Below are 15,339 nucleotides of genomic sequence, written 5' to 3' on the forward strand. Positions count from 1 at the left end.
TGCTTAAGTTTATTCTAATGTGAGCTATGTTAGACTAGCTTAGAAATGAGATTTCTTAGCCAAATACAAATGTAAGTTAGAACAAAAGATAGAGCTTAAGCTTAGGAGATCAAATGAGGTAGATATGAGCTGAAACGACCCAATTTCTAGGTTTACATGAATGAAGTATCGATATCTCACAAGGAAGTCTCTATATCTTTGAAACAAAAGGGAAAACTCTAAAAAGATGAGTGATTGAAAGATGGAAGAATGAAAAAATAAGTGATGAGATGAAGAGCTTTTAATTTTATTATTTTTCATTGATAGTGTTTAATTTACTCTTTATTTAGTTATAGGGATAAAATATTGTATGTTACAAGCATCAAGTAGACACTTGACAAAATTTTATATATAGGGTGGGAAGCAAGCATTTTTGTTCATGTATGGCTAAGGTGGTGTTGGGGGTAGGGATGGAGGTGATATGCTGGTTACGACAATATTCTTATAAGCAGGTTTGGTTATGAAAATATACACCTCAACAATTGGGCTTGGGTATAATCGGGTTTGTGAATGAAAAGTAGCGTAAAGTTCCAAATTTCAAAAAAGTATCCAAACAGATTACTATATACTTATAAATTATCCTAACCAAGTATTCTTAATATTTGTTTGCGAACAGGTTTTAGTCATATTATCCTGCCAACTTTTTCTTTCTCTCTCTCTCTTGCTAACTAAAGAATAATTTCCATTGTCTATTTTGAATAAAAAAATGTTTTTCTCTCATTAGGTTTTGGATGGTGATTGATGCAGGATCCAGCAAAGCAAAAACTTATTGGTAATGGTTTACAATTGATGGCCAACCGATATGATTATATGATGACCAAATCAACGGATGATCAATAGTGGGTAATTATTATGATTATTATGATTATATAATTCATGGTCATTAGTTTAGGGATATCAATGGGTAGAGTACTCGTTATTTTTTAAGTACCTGAACTTGAACTTTATTAAATTATAAAAAATCTGAATCCTATAATCACTCGAATAAAAATTAAAAATATTACCCAAACTTGCACCTTAATATCTTAAAATTACCTGTTAAATACTCGAACTAACAAAAACAAAACAATATATATCTTTAATCAAGTGGGAATATATATATATATAATTCCTTTTCATAGAATATCAAAAAATGAATTTGGTTAAATTTACAATACTATTGGCTGTTCAAATGGACAGTCAAGGTTCAATCCCTTTTAAAAGCATACAATGTATATAATCAGGTCACTACTTCTTTGCATGTTAACATCAGGGTTGGAACCTAAAATTTCTATTATAATCTACGTTATTTCTTAAATTAATTAGTATTTAGCAATAATTCATTGTCATTATTTGTCACTAAAAATCAAAGTTTGATGATTAACAATAATCAAACAACTGATAATGGTCATTCAACGGTCATTATGTATTGAATTAGTAATGATAATTAACGGAAATTGACAAGCAAAACATACATAGAAGTAATTAATTGGTAGATATCACAAAAAAAAAAGAAAAAAATTCAGATGATCAATCATAATATCAATTGATGGGAGTTGACGAAAATCAGCGGTCAAGTCCTAGTCGTTCAACGGAAACTATTCATGCACTTTCGACACTTTATATGAAAAGGAATAACTCCTTTCATACATATGAAATGACCCTTGAATTTTTTTTTTTTTTTAATATCTTTGGATCCCTAAGGCAGTAAAGTTGTGCTCTTTTATAATTAAAAGGATAAAGTTAAAAAAATTATGGAAATTCTAGCACCCTGGGAACGTGGTCCACGATAAGAAAGGCTTGTATAAGCATCGTACCCAACCCAAAAACGCTAAAATCACGCTTCACGTGGGCCGTCATTTGGTTCATAACTTGCCAGCTACCCAACAACGAAAGAATCATAAAAGTTTGAAGTTACGATAATGCGGGGTTCCAAATCCATTCTCATTTCTCATTTATCGACATCAGAAGTCATGCTTTATGAATTAGGCATTCATAAGAAATGTTTGAATAAGTTAAGAATAATTGTCATTGACTCAATTATGCTTGTTCTAGAAAAACATTGGTGGTAAGAACCGGGTATTAAGGTTTTTAAATTATACCAAAATGTATACAAAATCAACGTGTATTCAGATTGTAACTGTGTCAAAACTAGTACTATTAGTGAGCAACTTTAATTATTATAATTTACGTAACTTTTACTATTACTAGAGAAAAATTATGGGATGAACTCTCTTTGTTTTAAGATCTCCAAACTCTTCAATTTAAGATAAAAAATAGCACTCTGATTTAAACAAACACATGCTACCAAAGAAATGAGGTTAAAGATAACATTAATTATACGGTGCCGACTTCGGACTTTTCTATTATTATACAGTGTGGGCACATAGGTGTGTCAATATTTTCATGCAAGGGACATGTGGACAGGATCAAAAGAGGAGGAAGACATTCATTGGTAAAGACAAATCTGAACACTCGACAACAAGAGAGTTATGTTACTCCAAACAGGTAAACTTGAACAACTCTAGAAGACTTTCTTTTATGAAAGGAGGATTTTTAAAGAAAATTTTTGGGTCCCGCAAACGGATTTTGTAAAACATTGCGCGATGTAACTTGTACGTCTACATTCTACAATCAAGAACCAATCACAACAATTTTCAGACCCTTTTGAATGATCAATTGATTGAATATTACAATCAAAATAGATATAAATTAGTATAATAAATTAAACACAGGAACAGCTATGGAAAAAAGCAAGGTTAAAAGGAGAAGATTTGGGAAAAGCAAGTTTCGGAAATAACATGAAAACTTCCTAAGTTGGTGTAATTCTTTTAAGAAAGTGATCGTCGAATCTTATCAACATCAAATCTATTAATCCAGATAAAAGAGATATCAAACCTAAAGGACCAGACCAACAATCATCGGATCCATTATTTTGTGTTTAATACTTTGGAATCAGACCGTAGGAGCCGGGGTAAAGACGTGTGCCTGATAAGTTGGCATAAAACCTAAGAATAAGATAAATGAGGGTTATTCAACACCGAACATGCGAGAAGCAATGACTTAACCAATCCAAAATCCAAGTCAAGTCAACTTTAAGTTCGATGAGAAAAGAGGATTAGTCAACGATAATATTTTTTGCGTTCTTTTTAAACTAATGTGTTTGGAATAATTCAAGTCAAGCTCACCTTATAAGACCTGCCATTGGCAATCCTCCTGCACAACGCTTAGACTAGATTGTTTTAAACATTTTAGGTAACCAAAATCCATCCTTAGATCATTCGTTTGTTTCCAATTCTATAGCCTATGGCTTCAATAGCCAAGCAGCTACACTTTGTGTTAATCCCGCTCATGGCACAAGGTCATATGATTCCGATGGTTGACATCGCCAGGCTTCTTGCAGAGCGCGGGGTGATTGTAAGCTTGATCACTACTCCCCACAATGCGTTCAGATTTGACGAAGTCATCCAACGAGCTTCGGAATCAGGACTCCAGATTCGGCTGGTGAAAATTCCATTTCCATGCCAAGAAGTCGGACTTCCTACCGGTTGCGAGAATCTTGACACTTTATCTTCCAGAGACCTACTGAAAAAGTTCTACAATGCACTTGGTATGTTGCAAGAACCTTTAGAACAATTTCTGGAACAGCAAAAGCCACTTCCCAGCTGCATCATATCAGATAAGTGTCTTTCCTGGACGTCAAAAACTGCTCAAAGGTTTAATATCCCGAGGATTGTTTTTCATGGGATGGGCTGCTTCTCATTGCTGAGCTCTCACAATGTGAAGCTACATAAGGCTCATCTTTCCGTTGCTTCTGATTCGGAACCCTTTGTGGTGCCAGGACTGCCACAAAAGGTTGAGATAACGAGGGCCCAACTTCCAGGAGCATTTGTTAGTTTGCCTGACTTAGACGATGTTCGCAACAAGATGCAAGAGGCTGAAATGACTGCTTACGGAGTTGTAATAAACAGCTTCAATGAACTAGAGCACGGATGTGTCGAGGCGTACCAGAAAGCCATAAAGAAAAAGGTTTGGGCCATTGGACCTGTTTCTTTATGCAACAGAACAAACTTGGACAAGTTTGAAAGAGGGAACAAGGCATCAATCAATGAGGAAAAATGCTTGAAATGGCTCGACTCAATGAAACCAAGGTCAGTTATTTACGCTTGCCTTGGTAGCCTATGCCGTCTTGTTCCAGCACAATTGATAGAACTGGGGTTGGGTTTAGAAGCATCAAAGCAACCGTTTATTTGGGTAGTCAAAACAGGTGATCAAAGAGCTAATGACGAGTTAGAAAAGTGGTTGTCAGAGCATAATTTCGAGGAGAGAATCAAAGGGAGGGGACTTTTGATCAAGGGTTGGGGTCCCCAGCTTCTTATTTTATCCCATCCTGCAATAAGAGGGTTCTTAACTCACTGTGGCTGGAATTCGACTATAGAAGCCGTATGCTCGGGGGTGCCAATGATAACATGGCCTCAATTCTCCGAACAGTTCTTCAATGAAAAGCTCATTGTTGAAATTCTAAAGATAGGACTTCGGGTTGGCGTTGAGGTCCCCGTTAGATGGGGTGAAGAAGAGAAACTTGGAGTGTTGGTCAAGAAAGAACAAGTTGAGAAAGCAATAGATATGTTGATGAACGGGGGTGAAGAAGGCGAAAAGAGAAGAACGAGAGCACGAGAACTTGAAGCAATGGCAAGAACGGCAGTGGGAAACGGAGGATCATCCTACTTGAATATGACAGTCTTAGTCCAAGATATTTTGGAGAAAATCAATCAATAATTGCCAAACTGGTGTAACGGTTTGTAAAGGGAGTTGCATCTTATCTTACTTTTTCTCTTCTTTATCTTTCTTTTTTTCCCGGACAGCATTTGATTATATTATGAGTAACCTCTAGGAAATTTCCACTATAGTACCTTGATTGTGCAAGTAGCTTCTAAGTCATGCAATAACTTATATATTACGAGTAGACTTTCTTATAGTTTTATTTAGTAAACTATAAATATCTCCATTGCACAAGTAACCTCCAATAGTCATGAATTTAATTTAAACACCAAGAATAGACTTCTTAATTATGATATATATATATATATATATATATAGCGATTGTTTGGGTTTCAGCTTATTGGACAAAGTCTCCATTAGGAAAGTAAATTCCTTAGATTATACAGCATAATAGCCCAAATATCAATTCCATCTAGATCAATAGGCTGATGATGGAAGGGCATATGTGTTCTCAAAGGAGAAATTAAAGAAAAAAAAATCAAAGTAGAACAATTTTTGAGTCAAAATCAACTAGGGGTACCATTCAATATGTATTCTGCATGTACATGTGTGAGTTGAGGTCGGCAGGGGCTGTTTTTATTCACACATACGCTTATATACATGAACATAATATACAGAATTATAAAATACTTTTATATATAAAAAAATACATTAAAATTATTTTATTCTTAAATTGTCCGCTTATAATTTTTCTTTAAATAAATATCATCAATTGAGTTAATATTATATATATATATCTAATTATCTCATGAGTTACGTATGAGTTTTATCATAGTTGAATATCAATTTTATTATGGAATAAAATACATCAATTATCAATATTTTATTTCAATTGTGACTTTTAAAATTGAAAACCTCTAAATTTGTGATTTTTTAAAAATATTATAAATAGAAAAAGACATTAAAATTATTTTATTCTTAAATTGTCAACTTATAAATTTTCTTTAAATAAATATTATCGATTGCGTTTATATATATATATATATATCTAATTAGCTCATGAGTTATACATGAGTTTTATCATAGTTGAATATCAATTGTATTATGGAATAAAATACACCAATTATCAATATTTTATTTCAATTGTGACTTTTAAAATTGAAAATCTTTAAATTCATGACCTTTTAAAAAAATTTCAAATTCATCCATTCCATTAACTCACTGTTAAAAATTAACAAATATACCAATTCAGTGCTACATGGATGTCTTAGCTTAAAAAAAGTCAAATGTATCAACCTTTTTTTTGTCGCGTGGACATCAAATTGCCCAAGTCTACATTTTTTTGCCACATGGACATCCGCATAGGTGTTCACATGACATTGAGATACAATATTTTATCAGATTTTAATGACAATTGACAGATTTTATGAATTTGAAATATTTTTAAAAGATCATAAATTCAAAAATTAAATTTTAAAAGTCAAAAATAAAAATGAATATCACATAAAGATTGTGCCTGTATGGTGCAATTTTCTCTTGATTATAAGATATATTTTACCCTATGTGCATTTTTTCTTGTATTATAAATCTAATTAAATATTCATAAAATCACCATATTATGCTAAAACTTTATTTTTTTTTAAACGTTTTTGTTTTGAATCTTTCAAATTATTAACATTTTAAAAATATAAAATGCCAAATATTCTTGATCACGAGTACTAATAAATAACAATTGAAAATTTTCACTTATCTCTACTTCAAGTTTATAATTTATACAAATTTTATAACATATGATTTGTTATGGGAGATTTATCAATAATACCAACATGAGACATGCATGTACCCTTAGTATAAAGTAAGATTCTTATCAAAATAATTTAAATTATGATTTGATATGAGATAAAGCTACAAATAAAATAGGAGTGATTGAAAACGTTTTACTACAATGTTCAAAGATTATAAAATTTTGATCTTTTTAATTAGTATAAAGTAAGATTTTAGTATGCTAATGAAAACTTTTTGGAAGGAGCAATTCTTAGGATGGCTGAGAGTGCTCTTTGCAAAAACCCTAAACCAGCATTGCTCGACGATTGATCGTGCAAGAAAGTCTAAATACGCAAGCCTATAGTGGATGATTCTGTGAACGATACTCCATTGATTGTTCACAATTACCCTTCCTTTAAGGACGCGCTCCTTACTTCAAATGGTGAAAAGGCCTATTCCCAAAGTGACAACGAATCTTCTGAGGATTCCAAGGATGATAAGGAGTTTGAGATGGATTGTGACTTAGATGCGTTTGATGAAGAGGATTTTGAATATGTCTCCAATATTGAAGGGTTCCCTTTAATCACGGTTTCTGATCGGAGGCAGGATGCATTAGCAAAGACATGGCATAACTCAATTATTGTATAGCTGCTAGGTCACCCAATTTCATATAGAATACTTTATGAGAAAGTTGCTAATCTCTAGAAACCAATAAAAAGATACATAATTGTGGATTTGGATTATAATTGTTTTATTGTCCACTATGCGAGAAATGAGGATTACTTGAGAGCCTTTTTGAATGGACCATGGGTAATTATGGGGCATTACCTGATTGTCAATCTCTGGATGGCTAATTTTTCCAGATATATGCAAGAACAAACTGTCGTGGCAACGTGGGTTTAGTTTCCTAGCATTCTGCTTCACTTGTATCACAAATCGATTCTTAAGCGAATTACCTGTTTGATTGGACATCTTTTGAAAATCGATTATTACACAGGCTTTAAGAAATAAGGTAAGTTTGCCTAAGTGGCTGTAGAGCTTAATTTTTCAAAGCCCTTGGCGCTAAAATTCGTCCTGAATGGTAAAGAACAACGAATTGTTTATGAAGGATTGCTTAGGATTTGTTTCACATGTGGTTTTTATAGGCACACTAAAGAAGTCTGTACTAATCAGAATAAGGCCCTAAAAATGAAGGAACAAGGTTATTCACAAGAGACCAAGGAGAAATCAAACGAATCTCCTTATGGCTTTTAGATGCTTGCCTCTCTTAGAAAGCCACGAAGATTGGATAAAAAAAAATCAATGGGAAATCAAAGCTTGAAAGGACACACTGGCTTTGGTTCACAATTTTTTGTATTAAAGGAGGAGAATTTGGAAGCCTTTAAGCTTAGTGATAATGGTGCGGCACAGGTACCTATGAAGAAGCGATGCAGAAATCTAGTTCGATTGCTAAGTTGAAAGGATTTATGAGGCTAACCATAAAACTGTGAATAGCCAAAAGGGGAATAATAAGGTGCCTTCTGGTGGTGCCAAATTTACTGAGGAATTGATCCAACCTATAATAATTTTGAGAACGAATAATAGAGCCAATAATGAGACCAAATCAATGGTGGTGTAAACCAACTTTTTAAATGAAGATGTTTTAATTAGGAAAGATAATCACGTGGAGGAAAATAGTAGTATGGCATAGTGCATGGAGATTTGGTGCTTGATGGTAGTAATATAATGGCTGGGTCTTTGTCTCAAACTAGCTTGACTCAATTGTAAGTGGATAAATGTGTGACAACTGCTACCACATTGGATTGGAACAAGCATTCAGTGGTCAAACCTGCTAATAGTTCAGGTTTAAGTAATGCTACAGTTCAACCACCCCATATGCAAAATACAAGAATTGCTAAAGTAGAAATGTCTAAAGGAATCATTTTATCAAAAGGTACAGATAAACCACTAGATAAAAGTGGCCCCATTCGCTTGCAATGATCTTCTTTGAAGAAAAAGCTTAAGCAAAATATGGTGAATCTTCAAGCCACTCAATTACTTTTTCTCTATTGGAGGAAGAGAATAAAATTATTGGTAATCACTCAAAGGATGGGAAGTTTGAACCCACGTATCGTTTGGGGATTAGTGTTGCATGTCTAACCAATATGTTGGTTGATGCTACTAATGAGGTTGCTTGAACATTAGCTCTTATTATTTTATATTATTATGAAGTTAAAGCTTTTCGTTTGGGATTGTCAGGACATTGGCGATAAAGGTTTTCCTTGAATTGTTAATGATTTTGTTAAAATATATAACCCTTAAATTATTATTTTATTGGACCAAAGGTGTCAAACCCTACTTTGTAAAATAATTATAATGTCATTCACATGCTCGATAGAATGTTTGTATATTTAGGAAGTTCGAGAAATCGTTAAAAGATGATATTGCCCCTAATGATACCATTGAGTCGATTAAGCTTCGAACTAGTTTAAATAGGAATTTTAAGGTGAAATTAAGAGTTTCACAGTTCAGGGATGACTCAAAATGGTAATTCGGAGTTCGAGGATCAATTCGGAGTCAAATCAAAATTTTCACTATCTAGGGGCAAAATCGTAATTTTTTCACCTGCAGATAAAATTTCGAGATTTTGATAGAATTTAGATCACATTTGACAAAGTGGAGAATGGTATGAGTATAAGGGATGAAAAATATGTCTATGGGCAATTTTTTAGTTTTTGTGGTAAAAACGTAATTTTTCACTTTACAGGGGCAAAAGTGTAATTTTTAAAAATTTACTCCACCAAAACTTTGGAAAAGTCTAGAAATTTCATGGAAGACATGGATAAGTGAAGAGGATTGAGTGGTAGAAAAAGAAAGTCAAAAAAATGGCTATAAAAAATAAAATAATAAATATTCAAAAGGTAAATAAAATAATAATATTTTATTAAGCCTATTAAAAGGCTTGAAAATTCCAGAATTCTTCATTGGGAGGGTCAGCCAAAACCAGCAGGAGAGAGAGAAATAAGAACAAACCCTAGAGTGAGAAAATTCAAAGAAAAAGTATGATTTTTCAAGGAATCAAGTGTTTAAATGTATGATTTTTCAAGCTTAGCTTAAGATTTATCATTTCCATGCATTTCTCCTTATTTTTCATGGTTAAATTATGTGTTTTGATGATGGATTCAAATCTGATCATATGGGTTTAGAGAGAGAAAGTTGTTAGATTAATTTGATTTTGAACTATGTTAGTGTTTAGTGTTAGTTTAGCATGTTTATGAGTAAAACAACAAGGAAAATATTCATTTTCTCTACGAATTTCACTAGGCCGAATCTAGCCAATGGTGTGTGAGGATGAGGTTGACTTTATTTTAAGAGAATTAGATGGAAAAATGATGAATTATGAGGTTGGAAATTAAATGAGAATTTTTGGTGCAAAAAAATTGAAATTTTTACCCACTAGGGGTAAAAGCGTAATTTGTGATCCGAACTGATAAATTGGACCACATTCACAGTCATTGAGGTATTGTGGATATAATTGGATAATTTAAATTGAAATGGATGGAATTGAAGTTGAATTGGAGATTTTAGAAATTTACACCGTATATAGGCGAGTTAGATCGGACACTATGATTAAGCGATTGTCCAAACATTTCACACCCTATCTAGTGCATACACATGGATAAGAGCCTGAAATAATATATATTGATTTGACACAAATTATTGAATTTTTTGTGTCATGTATTGTGGATAGGTGGTGAGCTATCTGATACGGGTAAAAGACTACACCCGAGGACCGAGAATAGAAGTATATCTACTCCTATTACAGTGAGTAAACTTACTATCGTTTTAATTATCTAGAGTAGATTTATTTAATTGTGTGATTTTATGAAAAAATGATTTTATTGGAAAATTATTGTGTTTTTTGGGAAAATGGAATTTTATAAAATAATTTTATAAAATTTTTGAAAATTTAATAATGATTTCAAAAATAGAGTAATTGGAGACTTATACTATGATTGTGTTGTTTATCCATGATTTTACATTAAATGGCTTATGATTAATGTGGGTATGACTGGTTATTTTTATGATTTTAAGAATATGTGAACTGCTTTGATTTGCCTTGAATGTGTTAAGTGAGTCATGTCATACTATTGTGATTTTATTGATTGTGAATTATAAAGTGGGCACTGCAGTGACTGGGGTTCCGTGGGCTAGCCTAATTAGAGGGGCACGGTTCCCAATTATTGAGCTTATCTCGATTGGAGAAATGCGTAGGATAACTCCCGAGGTAGGATTTGAGTACACTTCACGTTGGCCACCACGTGAAATTGGGACTCAGCCAACGCCAAGGAACGGTTGTGTTGTCAGAGGTGAAATGTGTTTGTGTGTGTGACAATAAACAGCCTTGACGGTCTCAGTAAGATGCCTTCGCGGGGTATCCCCCGAGAATGAATTTTTGGCAAGGGCCAAGTTTTTGAAAAGTGCATAAGCCATGTTGAGTAATTGGATGAAATCCAATTATTTATATGGGTTGGGATGAATTATTTTAATTGTCTCCTATTACTCGGCTTTAGATTATTTTGATGATGTCTGTCTACTCACTGGGATTTTATAATCTCACCCCTTCTTCCTATACATTTTTCAGGCTCAAAATAGGCAGTAGACTGTCAATTGCATCGAGAAGTAAATTTCGGAGTTGTATCCTAGAAAGCAAGGTTATAGACTTAAACCTTCTCAATTATTTGGGGGCCCACGTGTCATTGTAATTTAAATTACATATTCCAGTTTTCAATATTACAGTATGTATAAATTTTTTTTGTTTTTATGTGCAAAAAATTAATTTTTGATGTTTCAAATATATATATATATATATATATATTGTTTTACATTAAAATAGATCATTTTAATTAATATTTTTATTTTATTTTATTATTAAAAAAAAGAAAGAGGAATGAAAAAACTAGTACAAAAGCCTTGCGAGGTCTCGAAAGGCATTCGGGGGAAGAATGTTTGTAGAGGCTTCGTGGCGGTTGTCACGGGCTCGATTAGAGTTTCGGGTCGTGACAAAAAGATTAGTGGCATAATAGTAGAAAAGGCTATTAATTTTCTCAACTTTGACAAATCACATAGAGTTGAAGCTTCTGGTTTCTCTAGAGGCATCTGGTTGTTGTGGAATGACCAATTGCAAGTTTCAGTGATCTGTAATCATCCTCAATGTATTTATTTAGCTGTAAATTATGTTTAAGGTTCTTCTTGATTATTAATTACAGTATATGGACATCTTGATAACAAATTTCATAAAGCTTTATGGACAGAGCTCTTTCTTTTTGCAAAAAGCATTAATAGACCCTGGTTATTATCTTAGGATTTTAATGTTTTTTCTTTTTCCTCATGAGAAAATAGGTGGCTCAATACATGGCAGCAAGCCTTATAAGCTTTTTAAGAGATTTATTAATGATTTTGATTTAATTGATCTTGGTTTTAGTGGGCCAAAATACACTTGGAAAAGAGGTTTGGTTTTTAAGAGGATTGATAGGGCATTATGTAATACTGATTATAGATTATAGTTCAATGAAGCCATTATTCAACATTTATCCCAAATTAAATCTAACCATAGGCCACTACTAATTTCGTCAGTGGTGGACAGGATAAATAATTGAATCTCAAGTTTTAGTTTCAAGCAGCTTGGATCTTTTATGCAGGGTTTGGTGACTTTTACAAATAAAGTTGGGATCCTTCTTGTGATATTCAAGTTGTTATGGATAAATTCTCTGTCACTGCTCAACAATGAAACAAAGAGGTATGTGGGAACATCTTTAATAAAAAAGGAAGGATTCTAGCAAGATTAAAAGGCATGGGAAAGGCTTTGGAGCTTCAACGCTTTAGATATTAAGGGAGATAGAACTGAAATTGATAAAGGAGTATGAATTGATCCTCCAATAGGAATAAGAATATTGGACGCAAAAATCCAAAGTAGACTCGCTCAAACTTGGTGATAAGAATACCAAGTATTTTCACCTTCATGTAATTCGTAGAAAGAACAAAGCTAAAATTTTGCAACTCCATGGTACGGATGGAATGGGGTTTAAGGGTCATGATGCAATTAGATTACATGCAATTGATTTTTTTCGACAACTTTATATTAAGGATCTCGATAATGCCACAGTATATCCCATTACAAGTGAATTCTCTACTCTTGGACCCATAGACTATGAAACCTTAGCTAAGCTGGTTTGTGAAATGGAAGTACATGATGCCTTATTTGAAATGAAGCCTTTGAAAGCACCTAAGATTGATGGTATGCATGCCTTATTTTTTCAAAATCAATAGAGTGTGGTGGGTCAGAGCATTGTTAAGTATGTACAGAATGAGTTTGAAAGTGGTACGATTAGAAAAACTTATGCAGGTCCTTAATTGTTTAAATACAAAAAATGGTGTCTCTTGAATATATCTTACAATACAGGCCTATTAGTTTATTACCTATCATTTTCAAAGTTTTGATGAAGGTAATTACTAATAGGTTGAAACCATATATGAATGCATTGATTGTAGAGACATAGGCTAGCTTCATTCCGGAGTGGTTAATCATTGATAATGTCATAGTGACCCAAGAAGTGATGCACTCCTTCAAGAATAAAAAGGTATAATAGGATGGATGATGTTGAAGATTGACTTGGAAAAGGCTTACGACAGATTCCATTAGGATCTTATTTATGACACATTGCTTGAAACAAGAGTACCTGGCAAGATTGTTGATGTTTTAGTTAATAGTTGGAGATGTTCCAATTCTCCAATTCTATGAAATAGGGTCCATTCTGAGTCTTTTTGTTGTTGATTTCTTATGCAAGTGCACGTATCGTTAACAAGTAATATAGTAATGAATAGAGTATCGTTCCCATAGAGAATTGTTTTAATTCCTATTATTAACTACTAAAATTAACACACCTTAATTTTATCTAAACAATTAAAATTAAAAAGGAAAATTTAAACTAATAATAAAAACTAAAACTAATCTATGTAAATTTACTTTATTAATGTGAATGACTATCATACCTAAGATTAAGATACTTTATCTAATTATTGTCTTTCTCTCTTAACTTAGTTTAATGGATTAAATTGCTAACCTAGAATCCTAAATTATTTACAAGTCTCTGTCGAGTTTTTATAAAAATACCCCACACAATAAATTTACTATATGTCTATGTAAATTATATTGAATAAAAATTCATTAAGTTTGTGCTCTAATTTTGGTTATGTATGGCTTATAGGTGTATGTCTACCTATATGCAAATCAAATCACCTAATCAACTAAGTGCGTTTGATCATACGCTATTCTATTCAAGATCTACCTAAATCTCCTTTGTCAAGTTTTAACTTAGGTTTCCAATTCAATCTAATTGGTGGCCAGTCAATTAGAAGCATTAAGAACAAAATAAAATAAACAACTTAAATCTATCAAACATAAGTAAAAAAGAGATAGATAATTCAGACTATATATTGAGTTCAATCATAATCTTAGATTAACAATTTAGTTCCCTATCAAGTCACACATTATCATTGAATAAAATTTAAACATTAAAAATAAAAAAATAAAAGCATTAAAAAAAAGATAAAAAAAACCCAAGAATTGTATTCTTGATCTCCAAATCTCCTGGAATCCTTCAAATTCCTTTAATGACTTTGTAGCTTGACTCTCAGATATCAATTTATTGTTTTCTTCGTTCCCCTTTTTAAGTCTTCCGAAAGGTTATTTTTATAGGCTTTGAAGTTAGGCCAAGTTGGGTGAAGAAAGAAGTCAATTTCAGTTGGGATTTCCTCATCAAACTATGTAAGTCGCAACTTTACCCAATTAATTAACAAAAATCGTAATCGTTCTAGGATTGCTACAGTGTGTCAACTTTGACAAGATTTTTGACCATCTTACAAGTCAAATTGGGTAAACATAAAAGTTGTAGCTTTTTTTCTTATCTTTCCAATGGTTTAAGAATCGCTTTATATAGAGCTCTGTAGAGAAAGTTGTGGCCAAAATACCAAAACATGTGCATTAGACGTCTACACCTTAAAATTGCTCTTCTTTTTCCATTAAAATTCTTCTTTCATCAAATACTTATAAAAGCACAAATAAATCAATAACAACCTATCTTAACCATATTAACACCAAATTGAGCATAAAATTAACTAAGATTAGATTGACTAGCCTAAAATATCTAAATTAAAATAATTATATAAAATCTACTCATTTCTATGCATTACTATAAAAACGAAGCTAAATTACTATCAAAATTAAGCTCAGATAACTTTATATTATAGAGTTATCACACCCTCAAACTTAATATTTTGCTAATCCTTGAGCAAAACATAGAAAGAACCTAACTTACGAAAATCAAATTCAGTTAATGAAAACTAAAATAAATATAGTTACTCCAACTGTTATTACTATTACTACTACTACTACTACTACTACTACTACTAAAGATAAAGTACACCAACTTAATGATTCTCCTTAATTTTCTCAAAAGTATGTCTATCAATCATTAACCTAAGGAAAAATATAGGCATCATTTAAATTCATGTTTCAATTCTAATGCAAGCATATACTCGAATGGATTTCCGTGTGTGTGTGTGAAATCTTTTACCAGGAATATCATGATATCCGGATGAGTTTATGCCAACACAAATTTTTAGTACTAGAACTCCATATGTTTACTTTTCATCTCTCTTTCCACTAATGTAGATTAATACAAAGCTAGGGATCAATAGGACTTTATAAAGCTTGTAATGTATGGCTAGAGTCAAGGTATGAAAAAGGATATTAATGTGGCTCAAATCACCCTAAGCACATTATTATTCTAGGAC

General features: G+C 32.4%; 1 protein-coding gene across 1 annotated transcript; it reads left to right on the forward strand.

Moving 5' to 3' along the window:
- The first annotated feature begins 3,244 nt into the window (after nucleotides 1-3,244).
- Nucleotides 3,245-4,925, forward strand: LOC18598086 (UDP-glycosyltransferase 73D1-like). The gene has a single exon (XM_007027451.3). It carries the CDS (start codon nucleotides 3,325-3,327, stop codon nucleotides 4,795-4,797), a length of 1,473 nt encoding a protein of 490 aa, XP_007027513.3. The 5' UTR covers nucleotides 3,245-3,324; the 3' UTR covers nucleotides 4,798-4,925.
- The last annotated feature ends 10,414 nt before the right edge of the window (nucleotides 4,926-15,339 follow it).

Source organism: Theobroma cacao, chromosome 5 (assembly GCF_053813885.1).
Source record: "Theobroma cacao isolate CCN51 chromosome 5, ASM5381388v1, whole genome shotgun sequence".
Lineage (NCBI taxonomy): Eukaryota > Viridiplantae > Streptophyta > Magnoliopsida > Malvales > Malvaceae > Theobroma > Theobroma cacao.